Source organism: Drosophila navojoa, chromosome 2, assembly GCF_054131105.1.
Source record: "Drosophila navojoa isolate 15081-1374.11 chromosome 2, UAZ_NAV_1.0, whole genome shotgun sequence".
Taxonomy (NCBI): Eukaryota; Metazoa; Arthropoda; class Insecta; order Diptera; family Drosophilidae; genus Drosophila; species Drosophila navojoa.
The window spans coordinates 23,635,161-23,652,457 of NC_142890.1; the positions used below are offsets into that span (position 1 = coordinate 23,635,161).

The window sequence follows — 17,297 nt, forward strand, 5'->3', positions numbered from 1 at the left end:
CAAGAATTTCACTTTTCACGCAACGACACAAAGCAACAACAACAACAACAGCAACAGCAACTACAACATCATCATCGTCTGCCTTGTCACCCACAAAAATAAAAAGCGAACGCAGTTGCATAAATTTATTGAAATTTGCATTTCGGTTTTTGGAGCTGGCGACGCTTTTGTTGTTGCTGCTGCTGCTGTGCCAAGTTTTGGCCTACAAAAAAAAAAGCGAAGAAAAAATATGGCATCGATTGATCGCAACGCAAGATATTTCAATTAGCGTAAATACATTTTTGTCGCTGTTCGAACGGACGTACGGACGGGAACGGACAGACAGGCAGAGGCAGAGGCAGACGTCCAAAGAGAAATCGAAGATCTTTTGCAGACGCTTAAGCAAACGCAACGGATGCGTAAATGAAGTAACGATATAGTTGTTATTCACAAAATAGCGAAAGATAAAAACAAAAATGAGTGCTCTAGTCTGCAGTGAACGACTACGAGATGCCCTGCACCAGGCATACTTATTTGGCAATACTTTAATTCAGTTTTTTCCGAGACGCGGGCATTTGAAATTGAAAATGCTTCTCATCAGATAAAATTTGGCTATATCAATTCCTCAGCTTTTAAATTATTTACGTTATGCTGAAAAGAAACCAAATTAAAATACCAAATACTTATCGATAATGAAAAGAATGGTATAATTTATCGGCTATCGATAGAAATTTAAATCCTATTATGAATGTATGCGACAGACAATGATAAATGTCTATATTAAAAAATTTAATACTTTACCATTTTCAGCTGATTATCACGCCTCTTTCTGCTTGCTAACCCTGAACACCCCTTTCAAGTATAAGAATTTTTTGAACTTTGCAAATTTCTTGAACAATTCATTGTTGAAAGTTCGTTTATATAATATACATATATCGCATTATTAGCTTTCATTGTTGAAGAAATACACTTTATCTGTATTTCCTTAATACAAATAACAATTAGTCTTAGGCAAACACTGTAATTTGATCAAATTTGTATTGAGTTTACTGCGCAGCATGACAACTAGCTGATTGCTACGTGAACGCGACCTGCATTTGCTTTGGACTGGACTGCCTGTTTCGTTTTTCTATAGCAAATCACAAAACATTATACAAATTTATGTAATAGCCAATTCACCAAATTGAAAAGCGTTTAAAAGACTAAAGTTTGTATCTGGATTGGACTGGTATCAAGGATCCTCTGGCGTTATGGTTACGCGCATTTGCTTAACGCCCCGCATTATGACAATATCTAATTCCTTTTTACCGTCTGCGAGCGCATCGTAAACATCAGAAGAATTCTTAATTTCCTTCTTGTTAATGTGCGTCACAATGTCACCCGGTTGGAGACCTCCGCTGAGAAGGGAGAAGAGGATTAAACTGGAAACTAATGGAAATGAAATGTCTCTTACCTATGCGCTGGTGAGCCCACAATTACCTTCCACACGAGGACGCCATGCGACAAAGTGCTCGGCATGTTCTGCGTTCGGGACTTGAGCTCAAAGAGTATGTCGGGGGTGAGGGTGAGCATGGTGATGCCCATGTACCGCTTAACTGGGTAGCCCGTCTTGTAGGCGGAGCCCTTTTTCCGACGTGCTGCAGCGCGCTCCAGAAACACTTTCACATAGTCTATGGGTATGGCGAAACTGATGCCGGCGGTCACCTTCATGGAGTTGACCCCGATAGCCTCGCCGTCCAGATTGACCAGCGGACCGCCCGAATTGCCAAAGGTAATGGCCGCGTCCGTTTGCAGGTAATTAATGTCGCGATTGCGCAGGCCCAGCTCCTGCGAAGCACGCTGTGTGGAGCTGATGACGCCGGCCGTCACTGTGTTGCTCAACGCCAGCGGGCTGCCCAGGGCCACGACCCATTCGCCGGAACGCAGCGTGTTGCTCTTGCCCAGCTTCATTACGGAGAGGTTGTTCACCTGAATCCGCAACGTTGCTAAATCGGATGTCTGGTCCACATCCTCGATGGTGGCGGGAAATGTGCGTCCGTCGGATAGACGCACCTGCACCATTGTGTTCGGCTTGTTAATCACCACATGAGCATTGGTCAGTATGAGGCCATTCTGTTCGATGACGAAACCGGAACCGTTCGATGCCGTGATGGGCTGCCCACTGAAGTAGTCAAAGTGCCGCGTGTCCTTGATCTCGATGTAGACCACAGAGTCAGCGCAGCCAGCGACAACGTCCGCAATGAAATTGAATTCACGCCGGCGACCGTTCAGTGTGCGCGCCGAGATCGTCGGCGTCAACTCCTCGCGCTGTGCCACCATGGTACTTGCCAGTGCACCGAGCGAGAATGGCACAAAGAAACGAATGGCGCTGCGCCAACTGTAGCCACTGTATCCATTTTTGTTGTTTCTATTGTCGTCCTCGTTGTTGCTGTTGTTATCATTTCTGCTGGAGCTTGTGCTGCTAGGACTACTGGCTGAGTTAGTATTGAGTGCACTGGGTGCGGATTTGTGACGGGAATAGAACAACGTGGGCGCGCATCGTTTCACGAAGACATTCAGTTTGTTGATGCTGCGCAGCGCCATTAATTTCTGTGACTATGTATCAAAATGAAATTGTTATTGTTATTTAATTTGTGCTTCCATTTGAGACTTGGCCGCACAGCTGTTTGACACATACGGCTAGCTGCCTGCTGTGTCACGCAGATAAATGTGCTCAAAATCTATCGATAGGTGAAACACAAACCGTCTGCAAATATTGGACATACAATGTTCAGTTAACGGAATTGTTTATCATAGACACCTCTAATTGGCATAATCAACATGAAGGAAATTTGAGAAAGAAAGTCTGTTATTGCTTTATAAAATAGAAAATACGGAGTTTGCTAGGCCGGTTTCCCTCAACCTGTCTGAATGTTGTATGACTTTTTCTGACGTGTATGGCCCGATAAGTTGTGTTGTTTTTATCGCCTGGCTGACAATTGATATTCTCGCACTCGATTACAGTTGCGAGCCAGTTGAAGAAGTGAAATTACAATGGAACAGAATTAGTTGCACAAAATATAGTTTTAGTTTTAATTCTGGTGTTGAAATGTCGCAAATAGTATAGCCATACGCCAAAGTCATGATGGAAGTATTCCAAACTGATACGCATTACATATTTGTAAAGCGCGACAAGAGCCTTTGGTGGAATCGCAAGTCGTCGGAATTTACAATAAAGCCAGGTAAATACGGAGATGAATCATTGCTCAGATGCGAGGCAGCAGCTGATTTGTTGTATTTATAATTAGCTGCTTTTGTTGCTTAGCGTCGATAAAAGCCTTATCTGCATTTCGCTCACGTTTTTGCTCTTGAAAGCGAAAACGCAGAGCAGGCAACGTAAATGTTCATAAACGTGTGTAATTCTACGTGTGTGTGTAGAGTGAGTGTGTTTGTGTGTGTGCTGCTCTAGTTTGTCTCTGAATGTCAAGGGTGGAATGGGACTTGGGAAGTCGGAGCTTCGGCCGCCCACTTATACAGTTAGCTGTGCCTGATTTGTTTTGTTGTGGGCGTTTACGTCTGGTTTTTGCTATGCGCTTTACTGTAAATGCGTTTTAATGGGTCGTGGGTCTATAAATATACGGAATAGTAGTACAGTAAATACAGCGTGTACACAACCCTCTTAAGCCGGGTAAGGCTAAGCCGTTAGCTTCAAGCGTAAATGACGTTCGTGCGTGTTTATTCATGCTGCTTGTCCACTACTAAGTGCGTTTACTGTTTCCTCACTATTTGCTATTCCTAGAGCAATCAGTTGTGTGCATGTTGACATTGTTAGGAAGTAATTATAAAAATAGCTCCACTATCAGTTTGTATGTTTGTATGCCCTTCTAATTGAGCTTCATTTAACGTCCTGTTGATTGCTCGTTAATTGCGCAGGCAGTACAATTTCTGTAATTTAGTTAACACGCAATTTAATATTCATTTAATAATAAATTGTGTGTCCGATTCCCGGTTTGAACTCCTACCCCCGGTCATGGCCACGGCATTTGGCATGACTCAGCTGCAGACTTTGACCTTTTACATTGTGAAAGCTTGAAATTGACTTGTTTGAACATAAATCTCATTCAAGGTTAAAGAAGCTGCTTTCCAAGTTCAAATTGCCAATTTCCACAAACGGTTTTACGATCAAATCCGTACGTAGTCTTCAGTAGCATCAGCAGTTTGTCGACCCTTGCATTTGCTCATTATCGTGTTTCACTTTGTAGTTATTCAAGTTACTTAACTATGGCGTTTTAAGTAGCTAATTTCTTGTGGTATTACGATATTACAACAACTGTCTAGCTTGCTTTTTATTTACTTATTAGATATTTAAGTATTCCCTTTTAATTTAGTTTGGCTTGCCGTCGTTTTTTCTCTGATACGATCTCTTTTCCTCCATGTATTATTATACATACATGTCTATATATATGTATGTACATATTAATCACTATGTCACTTTAATATCGCATATATAGACGATAGAGTTGTGGCCTCAATTTAGTTTTAGCTAAATTTTTTTATTGTTGATAAGCATGTCTGTTTTTTTTTTTTTTTTTTTTTTTTTAAGCTAAAATACAAGTGCGATAAGATTAAGAGAAAATTGTCTTGCCTTGATCTTTTTTGCGTCAATGTAAAATTCCTAGCCATTCAGCCGGTCACATCCGTTCAGGTCTCTATAGAATTTTTGTCAAGGATGTGTCATAAAAGTGTTTTCTTCTTTTTTTTTTTTGTGCGGTGAGGAGGCTTGAAATAGCCAATTTCCATACACAATGTCTATGCTCAAAATAAGCATGATTAAATAGATTACTCATCATTTTATGTAGCAGATGATATTGATTTTTTGTAGTGTTGCTTAGTTCGATAAGTTTTGAGAATTAAAAGTAATAATAATAGGAATAATACTTGTTTATTGATAAATAATAATCAGCGTCTATTGTGAAAAACTTTTCGTTGCAATGAAATCAATTGAATAATTAAGACTTAACCATCCAATACATACACTTATATGTATATCAACTATTCAATATCAATGTCGATAAATAAAGGCCTGATTGGCTTATGATAAGGCAAATATGTGCGACATAGAAGAGGCGACAACTGTCTATAATGCATTAAATAATAAATATATATTTAGTATATATAGTATACATATTTAGTATGCCATAACTTAAGCAACTCTTATTTTTCTTCGCAGGATGGGATCTCAGCTCGGTGGAGGACATCGAGTGCATTGGCGTTACGCATGGCATTGTGGGCGTTATCTCGCTGCCAAATGTGTATGAACCGCATTTGGTGATTATTAAGGAGGCAATAGCCATGGGTGTGCTATATCCGCCACATTTGGTGTACAAAATCAAGTCCATATGCATACTCAGTGCCGATGAACCGGACTCGGAGCTGCCCAACTGCACTAAGCACACCAAGTAAGTTTATCAGTTGCTTAGCATATTTAACTTTGTTAATATACTTTGCGTGGTGTCCTTACAGAAGCAACAGCTCCACGCCCACGCACAGCGCCTCCTCATCCAGCAACAATGCGAGTGGAAGAACCACGCAGGGGTCTAGCACGAAGAGTACCAAACTCTTCGAGGGCATGAACAAGACGTGGGGTGTTGTCAAGAGCGCTGGGAATACAATCAAAGCCACCACGCAGCAGGCAGCCAATTTGGCTACCAAGCAGGTTAAAAATTCTGTGGGTATACGGGAGCCAAGGCAAATCGAGCGACGTATTACCGAGGAGCTGCATAAAATATTTGACGAGACGGACAGTTTCTACTTCAGTTTCGACTGCGACATCACCAACAATCTGCAAAGGCACGTGGTCACAGAGGATGATGCCCAGCCACAGCCAGATGAGAGATTTTTCTGGAACATGCACATGATCCGAGATATCCTTAAGATGAATGTATGTACTGAATATTAAGGGTCAATTAAGGTAGTTATTTTTTATATATTCCGGAACTGTAGGACAAAACATGGATATTGCCCATTATTCAAGGATTTGTGCAAGTGGAAGGATGTGTCATTGGCAATGACTGTTTTACATTGTCTTTGGTCTCGCGACGCTCACGTCATCGTGCGGGTACGCGGTAAGTCAATGGGCATTATCTATATTATACGCGATTAACTGTAATATACATAATTGCAGCTATAAACGCCGCGGAGTGGATGAGAAGGGCAACTGCGCCAATTACGTGGAAACAGAGCAATTACTCTCGTTCCGTCATCACCAGTTGTCCTTTACGCAGGTGCGCGGCTCGGTGCCCATTTTTTGGAGTCAGCCCGGGTACAAATATCGGCCGCCACCGCGTTTGGATCGGGGCGTGGCCGAGACACAGCAAGCCTTTGAGCTGCACTTTACCAAAGAGCTAGCCATCTACGAGCGCGTATGCATTATTAACCTGGTGGAGCAGAGCGGAAAGGAGAAACTGATTGGCGATGCGTATGCGGAGCATGTGATAAAATACAACAACGAACAGATAATCTATGTCACATTTGATTTCCATGACTATTGGTGAGTAAAAGCACATATATCATTGTATTTATTTGATCGTATAACACTTGTCTTTATCCATTAGTCGCGGCATGCGGTTTGGAAATGTGTCTGCATTGATTGATGCCATTGGTCCGGAGGCAGGGGCCATGGGCTTTCACTGGCGGGATCAGCGCGGCATCATCTGCAATCAAAAGTCCGTTTTTCGAGTCAATTGCATGGATTGTCTGGATCGTACGAATGTGGTACAGACGGCCATTGGAACAGCAGTGCTCCAATCACAGCTGGTTAAATTGGGGCTTTCGCCACCCTATTCTCCCATACCAGATCCATTGAAGTCATCCTTTATGGTGCTGTGGGCAAACAATGGCGATGTTATAAGCAGACAGTATGCAGGCACGAATGCATTAAAGGTTTCAAATGATATAATCATCTATATTGTTGACGATTAACTTCTGTTCCATTCCAGGGTGACTACACACGAACGGGAGAGCGAAAAATCAGCGGTATGATGAAGGACGGAATGAACTCGGCCAATCGGTTTGTAGCATTATCAAACTACTTTATAATGTGTTCTATATATTTGCTTGTGCTCACACTTTATCCATTAACATTATGTTTTTTTATACCCTGAACCCATTGAAAATGGGAAATCAGGGTATAATGGTTTTGTTAAAAGTATGTAACAGGCAGAAGGAGGCGTGGCAGACCCCACAAAGTATATATATTCTTGATCAGGGCGACAAGCTGAGTCGATTTGGCCCTGTCCGTCTGTCTGTCCGTCCGTCCGTCCGTCCGTCCGTCCGTCCGTCCGTCCGTATGTATGAACGCGTCGATTTCAGAAGATATAAGAGCTAGAGACTTCAACTTTTTTTTAAAATGTCCGTATATATCACGCGCATATCGAGTTTATCACTAAAAAACGATAACTCATTCCGATACTTTTTTATCGATAAAAAACCTTATCGACGATCACTTAAAGAATTATATCTCCTACATCTTTCAAGCTAGAGTCTCCAAATTTAAAATGTATATAAAGATGTATTTTATACAATTTCGGTTTTTGTTAAAATTTACCCCCCACCCCTAAATCCACCCCCTCACCCTCATCTTTGTAAAAGTCGTATATCAAATACTAGAGACTTGTGATTCGGTATACACATACATTTTAGCATTATGATTACGTTCTGAAAGTTTCATTACGATCGTACGTCTAGAAATTAAATTATTCAACAAATAAGTTTTCATTATATTGCCAACACTGCAGCGCAACCCAAGCGCAATCGCCTATATATGCGTGTGTGCGTGCGTGTGTTTGTTTGTATGCGTGTGTTTGTTTGTATGCGTGTGTGTGTGTGTGTGTTTGCTAATTATTATTGAAATATCAGTTGCTTGTAGGGTTCAGGGGATCTCGTAGTCGAGCAGTCTCGACTAGAGCTTTCTTACTTGTTTTATCTAAATACCTTCATTCCATGATAATGATTTAAATTGAAAGTAATCAAAGTTGATAATATTTCCTTGGGTTTACTTTTTATATATCTGAATATGCCCATTATCAACATTTCGAATTGTTATCAATCGTTCTCTTTTCAATAACAAAATTGAACAAGAAAAGCCATTCCGGAATTATGAACTCATTTTACTAATATCGCATGCTATTTACCCAATCTCCACTAATTATACACATAAGCCCACCGCCCACCTATGTTATTGGTTCAAGCTTCAATTTTTTTGTACACTTCAATTCGAAAGAATTTGATACTCTTTAACTATACTAACTACTCTTGAGCCCTTGCTTTGTGCCTGGGTGAAGGGTATGCCAGTACTATTATAATAAATAGCAGACTGCATATCTTTAAACCCTCTTTTATATGACTCTCAGCTAATGTCATGCCCACTTCTTCGTAGCTTTTTCATTCAAAACTTTGCCGACTCGTTTCGCCAGTGCATTATCGATCTGATGCAAGGTCAACTGCAGCGGGCGGACGAATTGAGAGAGGATGATGTTCTAGAAACCATTGTACAGATACTCACACCCGAGTCGCGTCCACCATTGCGTGGATATTATAGTGCGGGCGTGCTGGGACCTGAGCTCAAATTGCTCGAGTCGATTGTCTTAAACAGGTGCGCAAGTAGGACCATCGTAACCGAAGGCCTGAAAGCAGCTCAAGCAGATGGCAAAGAAATTCAATCAAACCAATTCACACAATTACAGTTCTTAGTTGCTCAAATTGTTACAATTTTCTTGTTTCTTTCTGTTTAAAAGGTATTTCACCATTCGATTTTCAATTTTATTTATCATTTACTATCATTCATGTGCACCTTGCTTCTTTTTGATGATTGCTTGAGAAATGAGACTTAAACATGTAAATCATCCATACTGTTTCAGTTATTACCTTGCGCGCTTTAAGGACTCGTATCGCCAAGCTACTATTGATCTAATGCTGGGCAACCACGTTTCTTCGGAATCGTTGAGCGCTTTGGGTGGTCAAGCGGCGCCAGAGGAAACTGACGGCGAAAATGCGGAGCATGCCAAATTACTGGTGGAGGACTGTCGTCGTTTACTGTTGAGCTCAGAGCAGTATCCAGTCGGTGCTTGGGGCTTAATCGATGCGGATCCTAGGTGAATATTACATTGAAATCCTCGAGCTATGAACAATTATACTAACAACTACTCTTTAGCTCTGGAGATGCCAACGAAACAGAGGTGGACTCAGTCTTGTTGCTCACGGACGACTGTTATATTGTGGCCGAGTACGATTCGCATCTGGACAAGATTGTGCGCTTTGAGAAGGTACTCTTGTCGCAGGTGCGGCTCATTGAACTCGGCATGCATCAGCAGACAAAAATCTTTCAAGGATCCTCGCAGGCGCATCTGTGCCTGCGCCTGAACTACTGCGTCGATGGCCAGGAGGGCTACTTCCACATGTTCCGTTCAGCCAATTTGCGTTTCTTCAACAATGCAGCCTATGTCATTAAAACGCAGGAGGAGCTCACTGAATCGCTGACAGCGATTGTGGAAATGTTTCGAATTGCCCTGGAGAACGCCGGCAATAAGGATGTACGGTTTATTACTGGCGGGGTATTGCAGCGACGCAAGAGCAAACTGCCATTGTTGGATGTGCCCAAGGGCATGCCTCGCAATCTATCTGAATCTCAACTGGTTCAGCTCAGTTCCAAAGCCATTTCGAACGTAGCTGGACAGTTCTCGAAACTGGGTCAGACCTTTAAGAAGCCCTCGAGCGCCGGTCAACCTAGCAATGTGGCCGCCACACTCAACCCGCAAGTAATGCGCCAATCAGAGGGTACAGTATTGGACTTCTGCCAGGAAGCCGACAAGGCAGTTTTTACAGTCGGGGGCAAACAACGCGCCAATAGCTCGAGCAGCACGGACACCGATGAGCGTGACAATAGCCTGTATGAGCCGGAGGTGGACTCGGACGTTGAGATTGCTTTGGATAAGGGCAACTACAATGAGAACACCTTTCTGCCCTCAGTTGGAATTGTGATGGGCGGCCAAATAGAGCAGCCCAGCTCCTCAAGCAATATGCGACAACTGGAGCAAAAGGATAGCATGTGCAAAACTGCCGAGGATGTGCTCACCATATCTATATCGACTGTAACCGATAATGTTGGTTTGCCCAATGGCTTGTTAGAGAATGCGCCAACCCTGCGGCCGATCACACCAAATCCCCAAATATGCTTACAGGCTCAAGAGGCGGAGAACTTGGATGTGGAAGGGGATAAGCACGGGCTAAGGTCGGTATTCTACATTTGATTTTCCAAGTAATGTTAATGCTTTGTTCATTGTGTTCTTGCCCTTAAGTTTTTTTGTAGACAATGTACCCATATTATACAAGCTCCATATTCTATATATTTGTACTATTTTTCGTTCTTTTGTAAATGTATGTTGTGTTAAGTTTTTTCACAAATAGCTATGAAACTGTTAAGTATTATGTATTATTATATATAGCCTTTATATGTTTAATTGCTCTCACATATACAAATACTATTTATGTTATATACTCAAAGCATGTGTTTCTTAACAAAATATAGAAAGTGTTGTGCGTGTTTCTTATGTACTGGAATGGTTTACAGTTCAACAAATAAATCTATTTATAAGTCAACAATATAAGAGCGTTTCCTTTTTTGTTACAAATATTTTTGATCCACTTTTTAGCATTGCTGGCAATGAAGCAAACCTTCCGCAGGGTCAGCCTGTCTATTTTGAGGCCAACAAGTTTAAGCCCATTACCAATCCACTCTCCAAGCTGGCCAAAGGCATGCAGAACATTGGCTTGAATCTGGATCCACGCAAGATAGCCAATAAGGTAAGCCGATGACTCTTTTGTCGATTTAGACCTAATCGCATTATCTTCATTTCTTGCAGGCCAGCGTGCTGTCGCCTACTAGCCTATCGGCGGATAACTCTCCTCCAGGTCGTGGTCCAGGCTCGCGAGATGTGCTGCTAGAAATGTGGGAAGCTGAGAAGTGCAAGTCCAAGCTAATAGCTCTGTGAAGGGATACACTAAGTGATATACAAAGTTATTTACTATACAAGTTTTAGAGCGGAAAGTTTACTCTAGCTGTTTTACGTGGCACTTCCATATAAGGGAATCTGTACTATATATAGCTCATATATATACATTCAATAAGTATTTTCGTTCATGCGGCACGTATTTAATCGACATGTTCGTTGAACTGTACACGATATATGCAATGTTTGTGATTGTTACTGTAGTGCGTTAATTAACTATGTGTGGCATCAACATTTACAAACACATATGTATATTTGTTTGTGATTGTATGGTAAATTAAGTTAAACAGAATATGTTACGTGTGCATGAGTAACACCAAGCAATATAAATATGTTTTCAGGTTCAATGGATATTTTAACAACTTAATTATACATGTATTATGATGTAGCAACAAATACTTATGACATGCTTTATAGACCTAACCACCAAATGCATAGATTTAATTATTCAATTATAGCGTGCTTATGAATGTAGACATCTTATACGTAAACAAAACCAAAAACAAACAAAAACCAAATGTCACAAACAAACAAACAACAAAAAGACAAGACAAACAGAAGACTTGGCCAATGCGTATGTAACTTATTTTATACACGGAACACTAAAAACCAAAACTACATTTTTTGGCTAGATTATGAGTATTAAAGAAAAACCATTATTATTAGCTTAGCGATATTCAATAAAAGTTAAGAAAACTAATAAACATCTTAAAATGTAGAAGAATTCGAAACGCCAACGAATATACAGATTTATTATACACACTGCGTTTATTCGATGATGATGTATTTTATTAACTATAGCGTGTTTATTGTCACTCGAAAATTTAATACAAATCTGTAGTAATATATATGTACATATACGCCACCGAATACTTGGATTACTAATATAGAATAGCTTCAATATATTTGGAACACATAGCAAGCACGAAGCATACGATCTATGCAGTTATTATCTCCCTATAACTGGAGATTTTGGTACCTAATAATTGTGAATTGGCTTCAGAGATTGATTACAGTACAGACAACAGAATTTGTTATCACTTTTTCGAAATTATCTAAAAGCAGTAAATAAACAACCTTAAATTTCTTTTCTGCCTTAAGGCAATAAAACAATTGGACTTATAACTTCGCACCGATTATGGCAATAATACATAAGTTGATTTATCGTATATATATAATAATTATTATGTTATATCTTGATAAAGAGATGCAGTAAGCGATAAAACCTATGAAATTATTAATATTGAAGAGGTTTTTTTTAGGATTTTCTTTACCAATTATATATTATAATCAAAATAGAACAATTAATTTCAAGAAATAATTGTATTCTAGTCATCTTAACTCATCTAAAAGTCTAAAACTGTTTTACAATATAACAGCGAATACAAGCAATAGGGAATGCTTTGATAGGCGACATACTTATGTAAGGGTATGCAAAGGAGTAAAAGTAATTCTATGAAACAAACTATTCTTAATCTAATACTAGGGAATATAAAATTATTCACAATCTAAAAATAGGGTAGTATAAGAAATGATTGCTTTTCAGTCTAATTTGTCAAGGATGCCCAAGGCAATCCTTGCGGGTAATTCCCATTTAATCCTTGCAGTAGATCACATAGAAGCAAACGTAATATAATCTGTAAAGTTAAGTAATTTCGATCAGATTATTACATCGTTAGGTTATCATATTGTGGTTATGGAGCTGTTCTTCCTCGATGGTTATTTATGCGGGTAGTCAATCCCGTTTTATAGGAGCAAAACGTGTCAGCGCCAAGTGTTGTCCCACTGCTGGATGTTTGATGGCTCTTGTTTACATAAGTGATAAAAAAAAGTGGCCGAGAAGCCACCACCACAAAAGCGTCACTGCGCTGCGGAAATCAAAAATCCATTAAAATACCACGGAAGCGGACCGCATAACGCTGCCAATCAGCTTATGTGTACATAAGTGTGTATGGCTCTATTGATATTGGAGTTTTATTTATGCGAACTTTGGCTCGGCCAGTGCCGGGCAACAGGCAAGAGGGCAACCAGCCAGCAGCAGGCCAGGCATCAGGCGGACGCATATTGAACTTTTGGCACGTCAGCTGATAAGATCCGCACGCTGATGTTCTCTTTTGTTGTTTTTGTTTCTTTTTGTCTTCTGTTTTGACCAAACGTCCAATATCATGCTAATGTTGCCACACAGTTGCATCAATTGTTTTTCAATCAAAGGGCCATCAATCTTTTGAATGTTTGTTTAATTAACGCACAGGCCGCATTGTCTACCTTGCCCAATCAGTGGCAACCAACGCCCATGGCAATGGCGATAGCAGCAGCATAAATAAACCGAGAGTGCCTCATGCCAGCCCAGTTGACCCTCGGTTACGCTTGATTGCCAGGATATATCCTGGTTCCGGACTCCGCCCGATGCAGTTGTTCGCCTTCGCCCTTGTTCTGGCTTCGTTTTCGTTCTGCTTTGGCTTCTGCTTTGGCTTGGCATTTTTCTTTCGCATTTCACTTCTTAACTTTGTCCATGTCTTCTGCGTCCATTAAGTGTGTCTGTGCTAAGACTTGGAAATTGTCTTTTGAATGTTTCAATTACACGCCTTCTTAAGCACAGCTTCTCTCTACTCAAATTGAAGCAACGCTTGAGCCAGCAGCTCCCTTAAATTCGGTTGACAGGCGACTGGCTGCTCGTGCCTCTCGTATTTTTCGGCTTTCATGCGCCAATAAAGTGAAATACACAGATAGTCCAACAATTTACTGCCTTCCATCTATCGTATGCATGTGAGGGTGCTGTATGTGTGTGTGTGTCTTGCCTTTCTCATTGCCTTGCACCCGCCTGGCACTTTCGTTAAACACTTTTGCCTTAAACCATTAATTTCCTATACGTTCGACTTGTACGTGCTGGTAGCCAGCACCCGGGTCTGAAGGAAACTTAATTTTATTGCTAAAAGCGGGTTAAGTGCTTGACACACAGCTGAGTGCCTCCATTATATAAAGCGCAGAGCTGGCTTGCGCCTGCCTGCCTATCAAGGCAGTGGATAGGAATCGAATTTGCTTTATGGCATGTATGCTAATTTTATGTCTAGTTAACATTCGCCCAGGGACTGGGGGTATTCTCCTCGATGGCTCCGATTGAACATTTACTGCGATTGACTTTTAATTTACAGTTGAGCCCGCAGTCAGTTATCAGCCGTATTAAGCAACTGCAAATTAAAAGTGATTTTGTATTTTGAAGTAAATCATTTTCTGGCATTAGCAAACTTAAGGCTTTACTAAGACATATCCCCCTTGCCGCCCCCCTCAGCTGCAACTCTTTAATGGCCTGCAGCTTAGCTCCTGATCGAACCGCCATTAAAATAAATGCATCGAATTTGTGTAAAACTATAAATTTCAAGTGTTTGCACAATGCGAACAAATTGATTGCAAGAACCGTAAAATCAAATGATGCATAAATAAAATCAATGCCATCATGACCCAAAGGTCAAAGTGCACACACAATATGTGCGTTATTTACGAGGATTTTAGTTTACGACCGCAGAGCAACCAGATTGACACTTGCAAGCAAATTAAATAGAAAAGTGCGTTAGGCGAAAACTGAGCCAAAAATGCTCTTGTGAAATTTTATACATAATTGAATTTATGGTCAATTCGTGTCACACACACACACACAGACACACACACACATTCACTCTCAATCTGTGCATACAATTACCCAAAACATATAGACAGCTGAGGTCAGATCAGATCAGCGCTTTTCGGTGGGTGACTTGGCCCTTTGGCCTGCGGCTATTGCACCACACGCCAAACAATCGGAAACCGAATGTCATCTTCAATTTCAAATTCAATTATAAAACAAATTGGTTTGAGCGCAAATAAATAGAGCTACAAATATATCTGTTTATAAGCACATACACATATACGTACATACATGTATATGTATATGTATGTGCGGGGATGAGTTGGTGTGGTCGAGCCACTCGAAGCAACATCAAACGGAAAATCCATTCATCCACTTTGGAATTGTGTCCAGTCGCTCTAGTGAAATAAATGTAATGAAATGTTAACAAATGACAACAGGCTGGCAAACATGCAGCAAAAACCGCAAGGGTGCCTTGCTCCTGCATCCATGCTGACCACACAGACAGACACAGTACACACACACACATACACATACACTGTGTGCACATATACACACATCCTCCACGTATCGAATTAGTTTGATGAGATTTATTGGCTCAAGTCCCACTTGACCAACAGCAGCGCCTGGCCAGACAATTATGGATGAGTACCATTTGTTTTTGGTCGGACTTTGATACTTCACATTCGCTTGCTTATGGCTAAATCATGTGGCTGACAATGATGCTAATGACGATTCGTCGGCATTATATGGCACCGATATTCATTGCCGTTGGCTCAGATTTTCTCTATTACCTAAGCGCATCGGATTACCATGCGGGTGAAGCAATCCCAAACCCAAGCCCAAACCCGAACCCAAAGCCAAACCCAGACTCGAAACTTAAGCCCATGTCCATGCCCTTGCCCATGCTCACGCCCACTCGCACGGCCACGCACGTCGCTTGTCAACGCCAGCCCCTTGTTGCAGGTCCTTTGGGGAAATTTGTCAGAGCATCAGCAGCGTTAAGGTGCCAATTAAGGGCTTTTTAGTATCAATTACAAAATCGCACGTTTCCACACCTTTATCAGGCTTGAGGAAGTGTGTCCTTGTGTGCACGTATGAGTGCCAATCTATCTGCGCCTATGTGGCTGGTGTTATATGCCGGTCAGCATTCGGTTTGGGGTTCGGTTGGGCTCTGCGGCTCTGCTGCTACGTCTGTGGCATCTTTTCCGAAATTGTTTTGTGTCATTGTTTTTATTTCGGTTGCTTTCCGCTCGCCTCCGTTGCTGTCACTCCCCATTTGACAGCGTCATTTTGTCAGTGATTTATTGTTTCGATGGCGGCAAATTGGGTTTGTCATTAAAGTAGTTAGATTACTGAAAGCATAATCGAGAGATTACGACAACATTTTCGCCCAGTCGCAATCTATGATAATAGAGCTTCGATTTATATTCTATTGAAGCGTGTTAAGGTCAAGGGAGTAGGTCTTAAAACGAGAATTGGAATGAAAGTGCAAACACTGCTCAACACCAGGCTCATCTGGCTGACCATCAGACCAAGAGAAGAATTTCAGTGGCAGACCGTTGGTTATTGACATGAAGTCATGAGGCACGACAAGATCGTTGCCCGATATCCAATAATGAGCGGTAATGTCGAAGTTGAGCAGATAATTTGAAAGAATATTCATCTCTTCCTGCGATTCGATCAAAGCCAGATCTCCGCCAAATTGTCGACATATGTGAGCGGCTTCGAACCAGGTCACCCTTGATCCACCACGGAAATAGTATTTCTCGCCGACCCGTTCATACTTATGGATCTCACTACCATCACAAATCACCGGTTGGCGAAACGTTAATCAGAGATTCGAATAACTCTACACTATTACAAGATATCTTACCACTAATTTTAGGCTGGCTAGGATAGTTGAAGTTATATGCGAGAGCACTGTACAGACAGACTGCGAGTAGAACAAGAGAGCGCTTCATAGTGAATCGTCGCGGTGCGAATTTGGTTTGAGTGACCCAACCAGCCAGCCGACGTCTTTTATAGGCGATATCTGATTATTTACACAAGTGTGTACAGTATTTTGTGAAGTATTTACCCCTTTATATCCCAAATTTGTGTACTCAAGCTTTAGCCGGCTCCCAAGCAGTTCCCTTATCTCGTTTTTCGATCTTTTTTTTGGGTTTATGGCACATATGAATTGACTATGAATGAAATATGAATTGAAATGAATGAAAATGGACAACGTTTGTTCATCAAAGCTATCATTTGATTTGTCAACAGCTGTGTTAATACCCAGGTGCATGTTTGACAAACCTCTTTCACAGTTTTATTCCTATATTGTCAGTCAGCCTGTTGACAATATCTATTATATATATTTAATTGTTTAGATATTTTGAATATTTGTTTAGATATTTCGAATATATTTTCTTTTCTATATTCATCGAGCTGCTTGCTTTAGGTATATAATTAAATATGCTTTGCATATAGTCATACGTTTTCATATACATACATATAACATCCGCTTAGTTTTGCTTCTAGATTTTAAAGACTCGCTTTTACTAATAGCTTTAGTCACACTCTCACACTTGCATATGCCCTCTGGCCGGGAAGTTGCTTCCTTTCTCAGATCTTTGTCAGCTCCAACTCTGCCGCGTCCTCTGCTGTCA

The 17,297-nt window shown here is 41.0% G+C and overlaps 3 protein-coding genes across 4 annotated transcripts; 1 reads left to right on the plus strand and 2 right to left on the minus strand.

The window, feature by feature from the left end:
• Positions 1 to 865: 865 nt before the first annotated feature.
• On the minus strand, positions 866 to 2,876 carry HtrA2 (HTRA2-related serine protease). The gene is made up of 2 exons (XM_018113376.3): positions 1,433 to 2,876; positions 866 to 1,376 (listed from the first exon to the last, which is right to left on the minus strand). The coding sequence occupies exons 1-2, from the start codon at positions 2,560 to 2,562 to the stop codon at positions 1,211 to 1,213; spliced, it is 1,296 nt and encodes a 431-aa protein (XP_017968865.2). The 5' UTR covers positions 2,563 to 2,876; the 3' UTR covers positions 866 to 1,210.
• Positions 2,877 to 2,941: 65 nt separating this feature from the next.
• Positions 2,942 to 11,677, plus strand: sp3 (phosphatidylinositide phosphatase spermathreecae). Of its 2 annotated transcripts, XM_018113374.3 has the most exons (12): positions 2,942 to 3,200; positions 5,189 to 5,417; positions 5,482 to 5,899; positions 5,962 to 6,083; positions 6,143 to 6,508; positions 6,573 to 6,900; positions 6,957 to 7,027; positions 8,396 to 8,611; positions 8,877 to 9,110; positions 9,170 to 10,246; positions 10,668 to 10,818; positions 10,878 to 11,677. In XM_018113374.3, exons 1-12 carry the CDS (start codon positions 3,101 to 3,103, stop codon positions 11,004 to 11,006), a joined length of 3,441 nt encoding a protein of 1,146 aa, XP_017968863.1. In that variant the 5' UTR covers positions 2,942 to 3,100; the 3' UTR covers positions 11,007 to 11,677. The 2 variants fall into 2 exon arrangements, with proteins under 2 accessions (XP_017968863.1, XP_017968864.1); XM_018113375.3 differs by lacking the exon at positions 8,396 to 8,611.
• Positions 11,678 to 15,972: 4,295 nt separating this feature from the next.
• LOC115565719 (C-type lectin 37Db-like) lies at positions 15,973 to 16,649 on the minus strand. Its single transcript, XM_089256194.1, has 2 exons — positions 16,526 to 16,649; positions 15,973 to 16,464 (listed from the first exon to the last, which is right to left on the minus strand). The coding sequence occupies exons 1-2, from the start codon at positions 16,608 to 16,610 to the stop codon at positions 16,079 to 16,081; spliced, it is 471 nt and encodes a 156-aa protein (XP_089112320.1). The 5' UTR covers positions 16,611 to 16,649; the 3' UTR covers positions 15,973 to 16,078.
• Between the last annotated feature and the right edge of the window lie 648 nt (positions 16,650 to 17,297).

Excerpts from the sequence above, each read along its gene's own strand:
- HtrA2 (XM_018113376.3), bottom strand. The coding sequence starts at position 2,562 with ATGGCGCTGCGCAGCATCAACAAACTGAATGTCTTCGTGAAACGATGC. Across the intron at positions 1,377-1,432 it reads GTGGGCTCACCAGCGCATAG|CGGAGGTCTCCAACCGGGTG; the intron begins GTAAGAGACATT and ends CTCCCTTCTCAG.
- sp3 (XM_018113374.3), top strand. The coding sequence starts at position 3,101 with ATGATGGAAGTATTCCAAACTGATACGCATTACATATTTGTAAAGCGC. Across the intron at positions 3,201-5,188 it reads GGAATTTACAATAAAGCCAG|GATGGGATCTCAGCTCGGTG; the intron begins GTAAATACGGAG and ends TTTTCTTCGCAG. Across the intron at positions 9,111-9,169 it reads TTAATCGATGCGGATCCTAG|CTCTGGAGATGCCAACGAAA; the intron begins GTGAATATTACA and ends ACTACTCTTTAG.
- LOC115565719 (XM_089256194.1), bottom strand. The coding sequence starts at position 16,610 with ATGAAGCGCTCTCTTGTTCTACTCGCAGTCTGTCTGTACAGTGCTCTC. Across the intron at positions 16,465-16,525 it reads TCCTAGCCAGCCTAAAATTA|CGGTGATTTGTGATGGTAGT; the intron begins GTGGTAAGATAT and ends CGTTTCGCCAAC.